The sequence below is a fragment of the Diachasma alloeum genome, unplaced genomic scaffold (assembly GCF_001412515.2).
Source record: "Diachasma alloeum isolate Michigan unplaced genomic scaffold, Dall2.0 Dall_scaffold_00278, whole genome shotgun sequence".
NCBI lineage: Eukaryota > Metazoa > Arthropoda > Insecta > Hymenoptera > Braconidae > Diachasma > Diachasma alloeum.
In genome coordinates, this window is record NW_021680417.1 from 63,484 (window position 1) to 83,273 (window position 19,790).

Sequence of the window (19,790 nt, forward strand, 5' to 3'; positions counted from 1 at the left end):
CCGGGGGGCAAGTTTGAGGGGAATCAGAAAGAAATCCAATGATGCAGACAATGTTCCATGCATTTATTGTGAAAAACGTTTTTATGACAGTGGTGGGGAGTGGATTCAGTGCCAGAGTTGCAACGGTTAGGCTCATTGTACCTGTGCTAACATTGATGAAAATGCAGGACCCACGTACTTTTTTTGTGACGAGTGCAAAGAATCAGACTAAAACTTTATTATTTATTACTAACCTCATATTTTATATTTGTTATTATTCATTATTGTTATTCATCATCATTGTTATTATTTATTTTTGTTATTAATCATCACTGTTATTATTTATTATTTTTATTAATCATCATTGTTCTTATTCATCATCATTCCATCCAATTTCACCAAGACTTTTGATTAGAACGTGGACATTTTCGTATTCATTAGAATGAAGTTATCTTACCATGATGTTCTCAATTTTCATTAATGGCAGTATACTTTTCACGTTCACCTCTAATAATAAATTATAGAAGTCAATTACGAAGTGAAAAAGGTGTCATTATTGAAAGAAAAAACTTTCCTGCGAGGTTTAACTGGTTCAAAAATAGTATCTGGCATCTAACTTCATCACCCACCGCCCACCACCTCCTCCATCACTCTCACCCCTCCTATTCAGTGATGAATTTTGGAAAATTTTATTCGTGAGAAAAAAAAAACTTTTTTTTAGGGGTCCATTTTGCCCCCAGGGGTCCGTTTTGCCCCCCGGTCCGTTTTACCCCCTTGGTCCGTTTTGCCCCCCCCCCACCCCCTACTCCTACAATTTAATGGGGGTAAAATGAGTATTTACTTACCACATACGATTTCATTGGGGCAAAATGGGTATTCTGTGAACTTTTACAATTTCTTAGGGGCTAAATGGGTTTTTCTAGTACTCATGCCATTTAATTGGGACAAAATAGGTTCTTCGTGAACTCATATGGTTTCTTAGGGGCTAAATGGGTATTTTCTGACTTCATACGATTTCATTGGGGCAAAATGGGTATTCTGTGAACTTTTACGATTCCATTGGGGTAAAATGGGTATTTACTGACCTCTTACGATTTCATGGGGACAAAATGGGTTTTTCGTGATCTCATACGATTTCATGGGGGTAAAATGGATTGCGTATAGAATTTATATAGGATTTTCACATATGATATTCGGATATTTTGATACGGATATTTTGAATACAAATTATTTCTATACGATTTCTATAGGTTTGATCCTATACGACACACTGCCTCATGTATATAAACATTTCATATGGATATGCACCATTTCTCTACGTTTTTCTCTAGAGCCATTACATATCTTTCGTACGAAAAAAAAAATTACGTCAAAATTTATGTATAGAAATGAATAGTATAGAAAATATTCCTATACAAATATCCGATCATCATGTACATAAATTCTATAGGGTTTTATACGTAATCCGTTAAGAAAATTTTTATAAGATTAATAAGTTTTTTTTCAAGAATCTTCCAAAATGTTCAGAAGTTCTCCGTAAAAAGTTTTGAGGAAATTGTACCCGAAAGATAGGTTCAGATGTCTGAAAATCATCTGAAAAGTTGAAATTTGCAATTCTCTCAGGAAATGTTATACAACCTTTTGCCTGTAATTTGTGAAGCATTTACAAAATATGTGCAAATGGTTCCAATAAAGGTACCTCCAAGTTATGCTGAAATAGCTCAAAATAAATTGAAACGTAAATATTTGCTATTCCCTCCGGTATTTTTTATACGAGGTATTAGTTCCTATTTGTAAGAAATAGTAAGAAATAGTAAGAAATAGTAAGAAATGATTCCACGGAAAAGCGTGGAAATTTGGAGGAACATCTCCGTAGAACCGTTAAATAACGACACCATTCCCTGGCGGTCCTGTAATGCCGTACGTTTTTCTATTAAAATTATTCATATAATAATAACAGAATATAGTAATTTCGATAATAATTGTGGACTTGAAAAAGAATGAATAATTAATACACAGAAGCAACAATGCAAGACCTAGACGAAAATTATGAAAAAGATTCACAATGATATTATCAAAAGAAAAATATGAAAGACTTACCTGTCTGGTAGGATGTCCCCTAAATCCGTTATTTCCTCAATGAATCACGGTTGCAACGGATCATCATACAGTACAGGAATGAAGTTATCACATCTCTACACGGAGTACTTTTGAAGATAGCCGTGGTCCAAATCGTGATATATGCATGTGATATCTAATTTATGTATGTAGTGATGAGTTTTATCAAGTTTTATTAACTTTTATTAAGTTCACTGAATACCCATCTTGTCGCTATGAATCGTAGAAGTACACGAAAAACCCATTTTACCCCCACGAAATCGTAGGAGTACACAAAACACCCATTTTGCCCCCATAAAATCGTAGGAGTACAGGAAAGACCCATTTTACCCCTACGAAATCGAATGAGGTCAGCAAGTACCCATTTTGTTCCAATGAAATCATATGAGTTCACGAAGAACCCATTTTGTCCCAATGAAATCGTAAAAGTTCAAGGAATACCCATTTTGACCCCATGAAATCGTATAAAGTCAGTAAATACCCATTTCGCACCAATGAAATCGTATGAGGTCAGTAAATACCCATTTTACCCCAATGAAATCGTAAAAGTTCACAGAATACCCATTTTGCCCCCATGAAATCGTGCGAGTTCACGAAAAACCCATTTTGCCCCCACGAAATCGTATGAGGTCAGAAAATATCCATTTAGCCCCTAAGAAATCGTATGAGTTCACGAAAAACCCATCTTGCCCCGATGAAATCGTTTGAGTTCACGAAATACCCATTTTACCCCAATGAAATCGTAAAAGTTCACAGAATACCCATTTTGCCCCAATGAAATCGTAGGAGTACACGAAAAACCCATTTTGCCGCCATGAAATCGTAGGAGTTCAGAACAGACCCATTTTACCCCGAAGAAATCGAATGAGGTAAAAAAAATATCCATTTTGCCCCTATGATATCGTATAATTCAATGTGCTTGAGTTATCTCCCTAATTGACTATTTTAAACTAAATATTATTTTGAATTTATCTATCCAATTCTAACTTGACAACTCTTCTTTGCCCCAAAAACCATACTCCGTGGCGTCACTACCGGATGGCGCCCCTTTCGCATTCTCATTTGACAATTTTTCCGTTTGACAATTTTTCCTTACGTCAAAAGTCCATATGTCCTTACGCTCCTTCATTTGTCCCGATGCTCGTTTGACACAGGTCTCTATCCTCGTCTCGTGATTTGAGTGATATGGAAAGATTATATCCGAACTAATTACATCGTGTGTATCCTATTTTGTGATAAAACAACATTAAAAAATATCTCGAGGCACAAAATTATATTTCCATTGGACAGTGCAACCTTTTAATAGTATATTTCATTACGAGTGCGGAAAAGAGTTTCTATGTCATTAGGCCTGCTTCGCTCGGTTAGATCGCGGTTTTCGGGCCCAACGACATAAAATAGCGTATATCACACGGCGATAAAAGCATTATCTGGCGAATGTGATAGAATGAGTAATTTATTCAATCGAAGAAATAAAGAGAAAAATACAAGTGTATTGTATCGAGTCAGATAAACGAATGAATGTAGGAGAGAGTGAGAAAATATAGGTGTTGTTTTTAACAAAAGTCGAACGTTACTCTTGGTAACAATCATCTATTCCATTTCGAACACCCCCACTTGATTTAGTATTTCTCTCCCCTTTTCAAAGTATTTGCATCCCCATAGCTGTTCTGCACCACTCATGTTTCCTCCTATTGACAGCCTTGGTTAGACAATCAGCAACCATCAATTCTGTTCGGTCCTTTTTGAATTCAACTTTCCCCTCCTTTGAAATGTCACGAAGAAAGTGATGATCAATATCAATATGCTTTGTTCTAGCATGATATGTTGGATACCTGATAAGATCCAAAGCACTTTTACTGTCTGAGTAAATTGTCAAGGGTTTCTTCATGGGTAGAACCTTCAATTCTCTGCAAGACATGTTCAGCCATAAAGCCTCCTTGGTCGCATGAGCTAATGCAACGTACTCTGATTCAGCTGTTGACAGAGAAACTTTTTGTTGCTTCTTACTAGACCAGCTGATGACAGCATCTCCAAGCTTGAAGACATAACCACTTATTAACTTCCTGTCGTCCTCATCATCACAATGATCAGCATCAGCATATCCCAGAATTGTGTTGTTTCCATCTCTTTTGTAAACAATTTTCACATTCTTCGTCTCTTTCAAGTAGCGTAACACACGTTTCACTCCTGACCAATGCTCTCGCCCTGGATTTGAGTTGAATTTGCTGAGTGTACCCATTGCAAATGATATGGCAGGTCTCGTTGTTTGTGAAGCATAGAGTAGACTTCCGATGGCCATTTGATAAGGAACCTCTCATATCTCTTCAGTCTCTTTATCATTCACAAGAGCCATGGATTTACTATACTTCTTACCATAATCCAATGGTGTTGCAGCTGGTTTTGCATCACTCAAGTTGAAACATCGACGGACTTAATCAATATACGCCTCTTGATCCAGAATAGTGACGCCTTCCTCTCTATCTGTCTGTCTCTCTGTCTCACTGAATGAAAACTAAATTTTTGCTGCTTTATCATTGGAAAATATCAAGAAATCTTCCATGTAAATGGCTACAATGATAATTTTTCTATTTTTGGAGCTCCAATACTCGCAAGTATCACTTCTGGCTTGATTAAATCCAAGTTTGCGTAGTTCTTTATCTAATTTTAAATTCCACAATCTCCCTGATTGTTTCAATCCATAAAGGGCCTTTTGTAATTTGCATACTTTATTTTTCTCGTTTTTGGTTTGTTTCTCGAATAGATTAGGTTGTTTCGTATAAATTTCTTCTTCTAATTCTGGTTGAAGAAATGCAGTGACAGCATCCATTTGATCTATGTCCCAATCCAGAATCGTAGCGATAGCGATGAGATATCGAACCGTAGTACCACGAACCACTGGTGAAAACGTCTCAAAGTCCACCCATACACTTGCATACAACCTCGAACAACTAATCTTGATTTGCATCGTACTGTTTTTCCTTCAGCATTTTTTTTCAAAGAATCCACTTACACGAAATCGCCTGTCTGTCCTTTGGTAGATCAACTAGTTCCCACGTATTTTTATTAATCAATGAATCATATTCTTCCTGCATTGCTTGATGCCATAATTCAGCATCACTCCTAGGCAATGCTTCTTCTACACTTCTTGGATTACCAGTATGTTCAACTTCTTCTGCTGAGGCCAAAACATAATCCTTAAATTTCTCAGGCAATCTTATGTTCCAACGTAAATAATTTCGATTACCACTGGCATCCTGCTCTTCAACATTGTTACTGTTTTCCTCCACTTGCGAATTATCGTCAACCTCACTGAAATCCTCTTCGAGTAACGTGTCTTCATTTTCGTCATCTTGATTTCCATTGCCCCAGGATTTCTTCAGTAACAATGATCGAACCCTCTGGCTCATCAAAAAATGAACTCTCATCAACTTTCTCCTGATTTTCTGCAAAAATCCTCTTTTCGTCGAAAATTACATCACGAGATTTGATAACTTCCTCAGTCTTCATATTGATTAGTCTGTACCCCTTGGAATCTTCGCAATATCGAACAAAAAGATACTCTTCATATTTGGCATCCCATTTTGTTCTCTTCTCTTTTGGTACATGAACATGCGCTGTACATCAAAATACTCGTATTCTCTCCAACTTTGGCTTGTCTCCACTCCAAGCTTCCTCAGGAGTTGATCCTTCAACTGCAACCGTTGGAGTTCTATTCTTCAAATAGCACGCAGTATTGACAGCTTCAGCCCAATATTTCTTCGGTAAACTGGCTGCATACAGCATTGACCGTGCCTTCTCCACCAACGTTCTGTTGAGTCTCTCGGCAACACCATTTTGTTGAGGAGTATAAGGTATAGACTTTTGATGATGTATCTCATGTTCTTTCAGATAATCCTCAAAAATTCTGTTGATATATTCTCTCCCATTATCAGACCAGGGTTGCCAGATTTTGGCGATTTATAGCCAAAACCTGTATAATTTTAAATGGGGTGACGTCACGATCTGGTAACACTGTATCAGACCTGATTGCTCTAATTTTACTCCCTGCTTCATTCTCAATTTGATTCTTGAATTCTTTGAATTTTTCAAGTACTTCAGTTTTATTTTGCAGGAAATGAACAAATGATTTTCGAGTCAAATCATTTGTAAAAGTTAGAATATACCTTTTATTACACAAATCTGAATGAATGAGACCAAGCTTTGTCGTTGCTCGTACTGCTGGTTCTTTAGGAAAGGAAAACCTCTGCTGGTTCCCTTTAACACAGCCAGAGCAAACTCCCACCTCATCCGGATTCTTGAAGTCGATGCCCTCTGCTAAACTGTCCCTGAGTTTCTTCATGCTCACTGAATTCAGATGTCCGAGACGCTTGTGCCATAATTTGTAATCATCTGCACTTGAAGCTACACATACTCATTCATCATACACATCCAGTTTATAAAGTTCACCAACATATGATTTAGCCACCGCAATCAACTGACCAGAAGATTGAATTCTCATTTCACAGATTTTATCATCAATACATGTCGTTTGTATGCCTTTTCTGCCAAATTGCTTACAAGGAATCAAATTAAACTGTGTTCAATCAATAAAAGAAATCAATAAAACAATCCCTCTGTATACTTGATATCACGTACTGGTGTCTCGATGATCTCTCCATCCACTCGAAGCAGCATCGTCGTCTCACCAATAGCTGAGATTTTACTTTTCTCACCAAGTGCAGTTACGATTGTTCCACCGTTCTCAATAAATTTTACATTGTACAACCAGTCCTTCCTTCCGGTCAGATGACAAGTGGCCCCAGAATCCACGTATCAATCATCTCGACTCGGAGTCCCAACACCAAGAGCAACAGTTGCTTCCATTTTGACAATCAAACCCTTTTCTTGTTTTTTGAAATTTTCTGATTGTTCTTCGATGATTTCATGTCATCTTTCTGCAACTCTGGACATCTTTGTTTCCAGTGTCCCGGTTTACCGCAATTGAAGCATCCTTTACTGGGTTTCTTTTTGTTTATATCTGGAGTTTTTTTTTAGAGTAAAGCTGACGCCTTTGCTTCATTCTCCAACTTTGAAGCTTCCGTTGACAGACGTTCCTTCACAAGGTCAGTTGTCAAGACAGCTCCATAATTTTCCAAAGCCATGATCAGGGGTTTGTAGTGAGCTGGTAAACTGCAGAAAATCAGTGCGACCAGTACTCCATTTTTTATCTCGTTGTCAATTGCCTTTAATTGCTGAGCTATCCTCACTTTTTTAGTTAGATATTCATCCATATTCTTACAGTCAACATAACGAATTGTCACCAAGTCCTCAATTAATGCTGCCACCCTCGAAAATCCCTTCGGCTCATATACAGCTTTCAATCGATCCCATACTTCTTTCCCAGTTTTCAAAACCCTCACTTCTGTATAAATATGAGACTTGACACCAGAAACGATAGCTCCAAGGGCCCTGCGATCAAGTCGTGCATCTTGTCTGTCTCCCGTCACGAAGTCCCACAAATCACAATTCACCAAATGAATTTCCATACTGTACTTCCAATCAATGTAATTCGATCGCCCTTCAAGCTTCTTGAACGAGGAAGGCACAGACGTATTGCTGACAGCGTGCACGGTCTGAAGAACCCTGACATCTTGATTCCCTTGATTCCCTTCTACTGCGGGATCAACCATCTTTGGTTTTATACACTTTTATCAAATCAATTCTCTTTACTCTGGACCCATAACCCGATAGAATAAGTAATTTATTCAATGGAAGCAATAAAGAGAAAAATCCCAGTGTATTGTATCGAATCAGATAAACGAATGAATGTAGGAGAGAGTGAGAAAATGTAGGTGTTGTTTTTAAGAAAAGTCGAACGTTACTCTTGATAACTACATCTATTCCATTTCGAACAGAATGTGATTATAATCCTCGCCTTCGGCTCGGATTGTAAAGCCACATTCGCCAGATAATACTTTTATCGCCTAATGACATAATATACTATTTGGCTCGTGAGAGGTTTATAGCACGAGCCGAAGGCGAGTGTTATAATCCCACGAGCCAAAAAACACTTTTCCCACGAGTATCGAACGATATTTTTCATCACAATGTGTAGAAAAGGGACGTTTTAGGCACGCGAGGCATGCCTAAAAAGTTACTTTTTCGCACAGCGTGATGAAAATTATTTTGTCATTCGTTTAGTCCGTTACCAGTTGACAGTTGGGTGCAAAACGTGCGTAGGATCAATGCCATTTTCATTGTACCTATTCTTTTAATTGGCAATATTTCAGTGAAATATCCGGATATTACTATAATTTATGTATTTTTATTAAATTTTCAACTATTCAAAACCTTAGCCAAGGGATTTTTAATCCCATTTTACTATTGTAACAGAGAAATCAACGTTTTAAAATTGTGAGTTTCTTAACTTGTGGCTTAAGAATTAACTCTGTCGTAGCACGAGTTGATGTGAATGTCTCTCTTTTATTATTCAATAAATCACTCTGCATTGGTGTCTATAACTTTTCTTATTGACTAAAATAATAACTCCAATCGTACTTCACTCTTAATAGACTCTTGGGACTATCAAAATTATTGAAATGTTATAGCTGGCAGGATCTGAACGAGCGTAGGGACAAAGATGGGCATAGGCACATTCACCTTATTTGTCGGATTATTTTTCCCAATCGGATTTTGGCCAAGCAGAGTGCAGTGGACAACATCAGGAAGTGAATTGGGAAAGATTTGAACAAATTATGTTAATAGAATAACCCGATTTCCATAGACTGTCAAATATAAGATTCTATCTGAAATGAGCCGAAAAAATGAAGAGCTACTGTGAAATATTCAGGTAAAAGAAATGAAGAACTACTGCGAAATATTCAAAAGCTAGGAGGAAATATCCGAAATAAAACTGTCGGGTAGCCTCAAATACTGCACTCTGATTGGTCGAAATCCGATTGGGAAAAATAATCTGTGATAAATCTATTTAAGCGACATTCAGATATAATATCCCCTTCTTTTCGCTCCACTACCAAATAGCAATTATTTAATTGACCTACAATTCCAACCGAGATTTTCTGATTCTTCTATCGCCCCCCCAAGTCACCGCGAAATAATCAGCAAACAACTGGAAGCAAATCATTCAATTCTTTTTTGGTATGTGAAGTGTATCTCCTTTCAAGCTCCATCATTTTTGGTGACCTATCTTAGCTATCACATACATGTATAAAATAGTATATTAAAATAGGTATTATATGCTATATATACATATGGGGTATTCCATGTGAACTCACCCAGGTCAAAACCCTCACCATCGCCAATCATATTGCCGATTTTTCCTGTGGTTGTATATGGAAAAATATGACTTCTCAAATTTTTTCAGATTGTTTAAGGCATCCTGTGGACAGCCATGGTTTTTTGCAAGTTTTATCTTAAAATGCCTGTAACTTCCGTAAAAATCAACCGATTTGAGTTTTTTTTTACAAAATGTGCGTCTTCGAACACACTTTCCATATAAAAATATGCCAATTTTTTTCAATTCGTTCTTCCATCGATTTCCTCAGAAAAACCTCAAAAAACTTCAAAAAACGAGTCGTTTTCAAAGTTGGACCCTTTTTATATTTTTCAAAAAATTTCAGTGAATATATTGGACCAAAACAAAATTTTTCACCAAAGGCCAAAGTGGGCTTCCCATTTCGTGGCCGTCATTTCCAATTTGAATATATGAATCCGGGATGAGAAATTTCAAAAATTTCAAAATTCTTTTCGCATTTGAACGCAGAAGCATTATTTGAATTGACCGCCTGAAGAATTACTGCATTATATTCGAATCAGGAACAATTTGATGATTTTTTGAAAATTCGTTAACAATAAATCTTTCCGAGTGGTGTGTTCTAATAGAGATCCCACTTTGGCCTTTGGTGAAAAATTTTATTTTAGTCCAATATAGTCACTGAAATTTTTTGAAAAATATAAACAGGGTCCAACTTTGAAAACGACTCGTTTTTTGAAGTTTTTTAAGGTTTTTCTGAGGAAATCGATGGAACAATGAATTGAAAAAAATTGGCATATTTTTATATGGAAAGTGTATTCGAAGACGCACATTTTGTAAAAAAAAACTCAAATCGGTTGATTTTTACGGATGTTACAGGCATTTGGAGATAAAACTTGCAAAAAAACATGGCTGCCCACAGGATGCCTCAAAAAATCTGAAAAAATTTGAGAAGTAAAATTTTTTCAGATACAACCACAGGAAAAATCGGCAATATGATTGGCGATGGTGAGGGTTTTGACCTGGCTGAGTGCACATGGAATACCCCATATACAGTATATACATTTTTTTAATATTAAAAAAAAAAATTTCAAAGACCTGATTTTTTTAGAATTGAAAAAATAATCTCACAAAATTTCCTTAAAGTTGTTTTTTTACTAATCAAACACGCAAGAAAAATTTTGACTCACGACGAGAGTGACGAAAGTTGCGAGGAACCTCATGTTGAAATCTTTGAAAACTCTTGTGGAACTGTCGAATTGAACAATCACGTTGCCTCTTATTCACATCAGCCAGGCTTATATACCAATTTTACATCGATAAAAATTTCGGGAAACCAGTGAGTGCACCAGGTAAACTAGTGACGTCACCAAATGTCACAACTAATATTTGCAATTACAAGCGGCGATAAGGAAGCAAACAAGATCATTGAGAGCACTCGTGGATCAATTTGATTAATCCCGACTCAACCACTACATACTATTCCTTATTCCATGCAAATCTTCCAAACTATTAGTTTTATCGAAAAATATTGTAGAACATTTGTTGTAGCTCTTAAAATTTCCCATAAAAATGTGCTTTAACAATTTTGCCCAAAACCATTCATTGTTGAGATAATTCCAATATCACGAAAAAAATATTCAAAGATTCACTTGCACGCAATTTTGCGAATATCTCAAAAGCTATTGACTATGAAGAAAACATCCAAAAAACTTTTTTGTAGAAAATCAAATTTTCTGACATTTTTCCCTAAAACCCTATGTCCTGAAAATATCAATAATTTAAATAATATTCTTAAAATTTTCTATCTGCATTTACAACTGTCGATAACTTATCCCTCCCCAATAAGTTCCCTAGACCCTAATAATATTCCAAGATGTATTCTTTATCCACTGCAGATCCCAAATCTCTCAACCACCTCTCAATACACAGATCCCTTAAATCAATAATAAATTTTTGAAAAATTTTTTTCCTCAATGTTTTCGATAAGTGTTATCAATAAATAATAAAAAATGGTCATATCTCAACAGCTCCACAAAGTCACATTTCCTTCCTCAAAGCATGCTAATGGCATAATAAACAGATAAGATAAACCAGGTGTGCAAAGAAATGACGAAAAATTCATTTACTCGTACGATTTATTAAAGCAATTATCTTAATCCTATTCCAATGTACAGAACTTCCTAAATCAACTGACTAAAATATTCCCCCCACATTCCGATGATAATTAAGCTGTGAATGCTGATGACTGTAGTCGTATCCTTGATCGTAGCCCCACTCAGTACTGCCAACTGGATTCTGTACCCCCTGGGTGCCAATCGTGTGTGCGGGATTGTGATGACTCGGATGAGTTGATGAGTATTCACTGCCTTGAAAATGATTGAAATTACCCCAGCCGAGTTGTGATGCCCTTGTCCAGTCATTATTGCCTGCAATGTCAATGAAATTACGTGAATAAAATGAATGATTTCGTTTCAATCCAATTGATTTATGTTTTTTTGATTTTCTTTAAATTCCATCGGTTTTATCTTGAGGGTTAATGAGTTAATTGTGCTGATAATAAGCCTTTTTAGGTGGAAATGTCAAGAAACATTTCAAACTTCTTCCAAGATCTTCTCATTTTTAATATTTTATTTAATTCATTCATAGTCTGACCACACAATTAATGAAACGGTTTTCCTTCATTAAAACTGAAATTTTTGAGAAAATTCTATCAGTTATTAACAATTATTTTGAATTTTCTCAGAATTTTATATGTTGAGAGAATTCATTTCTGATGTCATTAATTAATTGACGAAGATTTTATATTAGTATACTAATTTTTATAATTTAAAAATTCAATCGGCTTTAACATTGAGGTTTAATTATTAAATGTGGGTGATCATAAACTTTCTTGGTGGAAAACGTCAAGAGACCTTTCTAAATTTTATGATAATCCTCTCATTTTCTGCTTTATTTAATCCAGTCTGATGATTTCAGTCAAAAACTACTCGAACTCGAGATATTCACACAATTAATAAACCGCTTTTCCATCAAAAACATGAATTTTTTAAACAATAAATTATTCTAGTAATTATCGTATCCACGTGAAGAAATTTCAAGAGATATTCATCATTAAATTGCCTTCAGTACTGACTCGGCGATTGGGATTCCCCGAAATTCGTTCATTTAGAAATAAATAACTCACCAACATTGTGCGATAGACTGGTGGGTGCTGACAACCCCGTAGCAGGTTGCAAAGAGCCTGGTTGGCTGATCTGAGGAGTAGAAAGACCACCAAGTGATCCAGGAATGGGAACGGAATTGTGAACTCCACTCATAGTCGTCGTGGTTGTTGGCAACACCTGGCTTACTATGGTAGCTGCCACCTGATGGACAACACTAGCGGGTGAGTGATGAATAGTGCCACCTGAGGCTTGATGGAGACTCGTCGGTACCTGGGGTATGCCACTTGGCACCTGAGGCATCAATTGACTCAGCTCTGCCATTCCGTATTGGCAGGGGGCTTGACTCGATGAAAAATTTTGCATCGAGTGGCCGATACTACCCGTGTGCTTGCGCATTCTTGCACGCCGATTGCTAAACCATACCTGTTGAATCAAAATAAATTAAAATTTTTTAAAATCAGAATAGATCAATCATTTTTTTAAATTTTTTCATATAAATTTTTTCTTCTTTCGTTTCAAACATTTTTTTCTGAAAAAGTATGTAAATGTTTTTTTTTAGTACCTGTATTCTTGCTTCCGTTAATCCTGTTCTTTGAGCTAGCTCCTCCCTTGCATAAACATCAGGATAATGCGCCCTTTGGAAGGAAGCCTCTAACTGTTCTAGTTGAGTTCCGGTAAATGTTGTTCTACTTCTTCGTTGTTTTCGTTTTAATGTTATACTGGGTTCACTCTCGGTGTCAGACTCGTCCATACTCTTCACGATGTGACCTGATCAAGAATAATCAGAAGTGAACGATGAAGATATTAGTTAAGTGTAAGAAAACAAATAACTAAATCTAACCGTAAAACCCCTTTTTACATTTACAAATCTAATAGCGTTATTCTTGCACCGCTTACTGATAAGTCAGTAAGCTCGCCGCATTTCTCTGAAACCAAAAACATTTTTTTAGTGTTTCTCGATTTCTCGTTCAGTTGATAAAACCAGTAACAACGCCATTGTTAGTTGGCACTTGTTTTACCGACTGAACAAAAAATCGAGAAAAATTACAAAAATTTTTTTTGGTTGCTGAGAAACGCGGCGAGCTTACTGACTCAGTAAGTAGTGCAAGAAAAACGCTATAATGAAAATAGAACATTTTCTATAAGGATATTTTTGTAGGGTAAAGCAAGAGTGCCATCTCTTAGAATTTTGAGGATATCATCAAGAAACTGATAGTAGATTTGGGCTAGACGGCATCAGTATACATGAATTAGGGAGTAACAGATGCCAGTGTCCATTTTGAAGATTCCAGTCCCTCAGAAAATTCAAGTAAAATAGAAAGTATTAATGCATTATACTGTTCACAATCTGATTTGATGAATAACAATCAGAATGAAGCAATGAAGATATTGAGAAATACAAATTGTTTATGAGGACCTTTTTGAAGAGAGCATCAAAAGCTACACAAATATTCCCATAGAAATTTCCACAAGATCGCGCCATTATATTAATTACAAAGTAAAAAAGACCACCGTTCATTTCAATGATTCCGATAAAATATTAATCCTTTAATAAATTGATTAATGAATCCCTTAAAGCCCGGAAAATCATCGAATTAACACGCCTGCTGGAGAACAGAAACGCACAAAGGTTAGGCCGTAATTAAGGACGATCGTAAGACTCTAGAATTCTGTCATTAAACTCTGGGAATTAACAGAACAAAAATACATGCTTTTGTGGGGTAATAACCGGGTAAAGTTGATGGCGGTTTTATCGCAGTTTTTAGAACCTCAACGTGTGTTCAAAGAAGTAAGAAAATAGTCGTATGGATTGTCATAAAATTTGCATTAAAATAGTACATAAAACATGGCCCATTTCGTCTTAATCTGCATTTTGCTGTTTCGAGAATTTCAGTTGAGTCAACAATTAGATGTATTCAACAATAATGATTGATAATAATTTTTTAAAAAGATGATCAACAAATCATTCAGTGTTTTATGCTACTTGTCCGTATTTCTCTCATTTTCCTGAGATTTTTACCAAAAAGTAGAAAAAGTAGATATAGATAAACAAATTCTTTTATTTATTTTCTCTAGGAAGACTTCAACTTGAATAAAGATGTATTTATTTTCCGCTGAAAACCGCATACAATATTATTGAAGCCCTGAGCCTCGTGCCATCCCTTAAAACCTCAGGAAACGTAAAAATCGGCACTTCTCCCTGAATAGCGTGATTAAATATTCACACTCGAGTGAATCTCAACGCTCACTCGGTCAATTGACCACATACATCTACATGAATGAAGATGGAGAGCGAGTGACGTTGATCTTGTTATGATGCTCGAGAAGGAAAACACTGGAGTTTCAATCTTCCGGGCCGTCGATTGCACTTTGGATCTCTCTGGGGTTTGAGAAAACACTGTAAATCCGTGCTCAATGTACACAAATAAACATTATAATCTTACTCCATTCAAGAAAGATTGGATTTTTGAGGAAATGAACAGTCATTCATGTTTTCACAGCAGATGTTCTTTATTTCCAATTTTTTTTCTATGCTTGATATAGAATAACAAGGAATTGAGCAACATGAATGGGTCCTTTCAGGAGTCAGGAAATTTTTGGGCCTAAATACTATTTAACAACTAATCTTCGATATTTGAAGAATAGCCTAATTTTCAATGGCAAAAAAAGATTAAAATTGTTTCCTTTGAAAAGCTAGGAAAATATTCGTTTCTAAATTATGCAAAATAGCCTTTCTGACATTCAAAATTCGGTTTTCCGATGTTTTTACCTGTGCCGTCATCTAGTACATCGATCCAGAATACATGCCTTCAATTACAACAACGCGAAATCTACACGAAGAGAATAAAATAGTAAAAATTCCCATGGCCGTATATGGTATAGTATGTATGTACGTATGTGTTCATTTACTTTGCTTAAGTGGTAACGGAACCCGTCGCACGTAGAGGTTAGGGGTCCCCCTTATCGGTATTGCAGGTTTCCGTGCTTTTTTGGATTTTGTACGTGAAAAGTACAAAAGCCCATAAAATATAAATAAATGGATATAAATAAATAATAATGGTATGGAAACATTCTACATTATCTTCTAACTCGTAAAAGTACTTCCCTCTTACAATTGGTGCCCTGTAAAGGACATGTTACCTCCTGGATACCACCCAATCATCATAAACAAGTTTTTACGAAAATTACGCAACAAAAGTACGTTTTTGTACTCAAAATCTCTGTCTTGGACCTCACTCGATCGCTCTCTTCTCATGAAAATAGGCATCGGCTAAGAAAAATCTACAAAAAATCGATTTTTCTACCATGACTTGGCAGATTCCTACAAATAAAATGGCGTCGGCCTTGCCCTGGTCCTTGCCGTTAAATAATTTGCAATTTTTTTTTGCATAAATAAGAAAAGTATGAGAAGAGAGCGATGCGTTCCGCTACTTTCAATACGGGAAAAAAGTTTCATTGATTCTCATTGCATAGAATCCAAGAAAACTTGTTTTTGGTAAACGTCTTTTTGTGGTCGGTTCCGTTACCCCTTAAAGTTACATCCGCATAAAGGCGAGTCGAGTCAACTGCCGAATATACTCTCAACACAAAAGACCACCTCAAAAGACTACCTTTGTGAAAAATAAACATTTCAAATTTCTCTTTATTCATTTTTAATTCGAGTTGAAATATTCTGAGGCTACTTTAATTTTTCTGGAGAATTGATAAATTTGCAGGATTTTTGACGAATTAAACTAGATCTTCAGCATACGCAAAGCATAATATCTCGTTCTGTGGATCAATGGAATTTTTGGCACAGAAGGTTGCGATTGACCGAGTCAAAGGCTGACGAAGTCCACGATTATTTCTTGAGAGGCAATTTTATTATAAAATATATTGAAAAAGAGAAGCCAGTTGTTGGGCAGATTTTAAAAAAACGCATTAGAGATTCCATCAGGGCCTGAAGATTTTCCAATTTTACATTTTCTTAAACTTTCAATCATTTCATCGCGGGTTAGTTCGCAGTCTAGCAGGGGAACATTTTCATGAAAAAACAGTGTTATTACCCACTGGTTTGGGATACATGTTTTTCAAAAAAGTTCTCCACTGCTCTCGGTTGATTAGATTAATTCCTTTTAGTTTTGATTTATATTTGTTTGCCGTGACCCAGGCACGTTTTGGAATCTCTAGCGTTACGTACATCTCTCATGATTTTTTCGAAATAGTCATTTTATTTTTTGTTCAGCAGTTTTTTATAATCATTTTTTGATTCTTTATAAAATCCAATCTCATTCTGTTGTTGAAATTAGGATTTTTTGAATCCGTGAATGATGTTTATCAAAACGTAAATTTACCACAGAGACAAAGGGGGATTAGCTAAAACTTTAATAAATTAGATAAATCTAGAAAATAGTTTCCACATTTTTGAAACTCGGGTTCTTAAGCTTTATCCTTGGTGCGATCATAAAAACTAACGAATTTGGGGATTGTTTTTAAGAGTAAATATTTTCTAAAACTAATGCTGAATTTTTCTCAATTTTAGAAAATTTTCAGATTGAACTAAAAAATTACGACCGAGGAACTCAAAGGCTGTTAGTGCCCCCCCCCCATACATAGGGAGGGGTCCCCAAACAACTTTAAAATTAGATTTATCTTAACCCAATTTTTACGCGTCTCATATTAAATTTTCCTTTTATTCTACCACTCTCTACTATACCGACTCGCAATTTTTACTATGTTTAACAATAAATTTTGAGTGTAGCGAGTATGGCCCTCGATTGCTGAATTTTGCTCAATTTTAGAAAATTTTCAGATTGAACTAAAAAATTGCGACCGAGGAACTCAAAGGCTGTTAGTGTCCCCCCCCCTGCCAATACATAAGGAGGGGTCCCCAAATATCGGGAGTTTCCGATGTAAAGAGGGTAGTTTCATACATGGGGATTTTTTAAGGGATGGCTTAATTAATTAGCTGGAGAGGTTTATACACGGAGAGAATATAAAATTAAAAATTACAATGTGAACATAATAATCGAAGACCATACCGAAACAACTTTAAAATTTGATTTGAATTTTCCTTTTATTCTACCACTCTCTACTATACCGACTCGCAATTTTTACTATGTTTAACAATAAATTTTGAGTGTAGCGAGTATGGCCCTCGATTACTATATTGACATAGTAAAGAATTATTTTATATTTTTTCCGTGTATGGGTAGTTTTATTTATGCGAGGGGGGCTCGTATATGGGGGGTTCATATGTCGGGAGGGGGGATTATATATAAGAGGGGTCTTACACATAGGTAGAGTTTTATATATGGGTGGTCTCATATATGAAGTGAGTTTATATGGGAGAATTTAGATATAAAGGATTTTACATGCGAGAGGAGGTTACATATGGGGGATTTTCTATAGGGAGAGGGTTTTATACATGGGCTGGAGGGTTCATATATGCGTGGGGTGTTTTATACACGGGAGGGGGTTAAATGGGAGGGGGGGGGGTATACACGGTGTGATTTTATACATGGGGCGGGACGTCCGGAGTGGGGAGAGGGGGTCCCATATTTGGGAGGATTTTGAGAAGAGGGGGCGTTGTCAATGGCGAGAAGGTTTTACATTAGGAGTTGGGAGTTGTACTGAATTCTCGATGTACAGCCTGTTCCATCCCGTAGTCGACTTACTTCGTCGGTGAGTTTGTCAAGGATATTTCCGAAACTAAAGGAGATAACGAATTTTTACTGGAAAAGTGGGGGGGGGGGCTTGTGCATTGGGAATTCACAAAAAATTTAGTATTCCTCCTCCCTCTTCCCCCAATTTTTCAGTAAAAATTTTCTATCTCCCTTAGTTTCGGAGATATCCTTGAAAAATTCGCCAACAAACTAAGTAGTCTACAGGGGGGGGGGGGGTTAATTAAATAAATGGTAAATTGGGTAAATGTAAAATACGAAAAAAATCATTGTAATTTAAGGCAACTTTGAGCGTAATTTACGAATACGAAATTTCCATCTCCCCTTCACTTAGACAATTATTTCATTTTACACTAATAAGTCTTTATTGGTTAGAAATTATTCCTTATTTCTTTTTCAGTATGATGTGTTATAAAACATCTTAACATATGACGATCTACCATGTAACGTAGTGAGCTGTACGATGTAATACTGCACTATGCAACATATGTCCATAGGACCTGTTACCATTGGGGATCTTATCCTGCCCCATCTCAGGTAGAAAATGCCAGTGTTGGAAAAACTGCCTGGGCGTCCAAAATTAGTCCGAGGTTCGGTCATCCCTCGGGACCAAGGCTTAAGTCTCGGGGGAGGGGCGGGTAACCGATCCTTGGTTTACAGATCTGGCCCAACTTTGGGGCGAAAATTGGCATGCCGGAGCTCAATAAGCAGGTCCAGAACCAGCAGTGACACGGAGCTTGGTCATTATAAGCTCCCGCCATTGGTGTAATTGTGAGGGTTAAATCGTAAGGGTGAGTAGAATAGAATAGAAGAAGTATTGACTAACTATCAGGAAGAAAAGAAGAATCGTTATCAAAAATGAATTCGTGGGTTCGAGCCCAAGTTAGGGTAATATTTTAAGTTTATAAAATCACATTTTCAGTGATAATTGGGTTGCACCGATAGAAAGGATTAGTTTTTGTTAACAATTGGATTTGGTTGGAGGCTAAGGTCTATTCGGTCTCACCAAATGTTCATTTGTTAATAGTTAACAAATGCATGTTTGAGGAGCCTTGTTTGACTCAACTTTCACCTTCCAAGCGGACCATTCACTAACTATTAACGAATATTTATTTGGTCACATTCAACTCTACCATTCGTCAATAGTTAACGAATCTCGTTTGGAATAAATGGATCATTCTACCGGTGTGGGGTGTGGTAGTTAGGGCACAATTAATGGTAAAAAGAATCAATTAGCTTATTTTTGTTATTATTGATAATTGTCAGTAATACTGTGGCAGTCAGACCCGTGCCAGTCATATGCCGGCATTGAATTGTTTTTTCTTCTTGAACCTGTTGCGAATGCTCAGGAGTAATATTGAATTACCTACGTACGAAAAAACGAATGGGCCGAGCTTGGCCCAAGCCCGGTGGCCGGCCTGCCGAACTTCGGGACCCGTTCCTCAACCGGGACCGCGCCGGACTTGGTTGAAACCTGGAATGATAACATCGGGCCAGGTCTGGGCGCCCATCTCGGCCCAGCGTTGATTGCCAGTCGTTGGCCAGGCTCAATTAAACATTACTTAATTACATGAATATGATAATATGGGTGATTGAAATACAAGTAAT

At 36.6% G+C, this 19,790-nt stretch overlaps 2 protein-coding genes across 2 annotated transcripts in view; both read right to left on the reverse strand.

The window, feature by feature from the left end:
* Nucleotides 1-10,611, reverse strand: part of LOC107038163 — a 14,877-nt gene extending 4,266 nt beyond the window's left edge. Inside the window, exon 1 of the mRNA XM_015257080.1 lies at nucleotides 10,543-10,611. Coding sequence (XP_015112566.1) covers nucleotides 10,543-10,575 — 33 coding nt within the window. The 5' untranslated portion in view covers nucleotides 10,576-10,611. The remainder of the gene's footprint in view (nucleotides 1-10,542) is intronic.
* A 937-nt stretch (nucleotides 10,612-11,548) lies between these two features.
* Nucleotides 11,549-19,790, reverse strand: part of LOC107038164 (protein gooseberry-neuro-like) — a 31,917-nt gene continuing 23,675 nt past the window's right edge. Inside the window, exons 5-7 of the mRNA XM_015257082.1 lie at nucleotides 13,082-13,271; nucleotides 12,540-12,942; nucleotides 11,549-11,781 (exon numbers count right to left, since the gene is read on the reverse strand). Of these exons, the coding sequence (XP_015112568.1) occupies nucleotides 11,549-11,781; nucleotides 12,540-12,942; nucleotides 13,082-13,271 (826 nt within the window). The remainder of the gene's footprint in view (nucleotides 11,782-12,539; nucleotides 12,943-13,081; nucleotides 13,272-19,790) is intronic.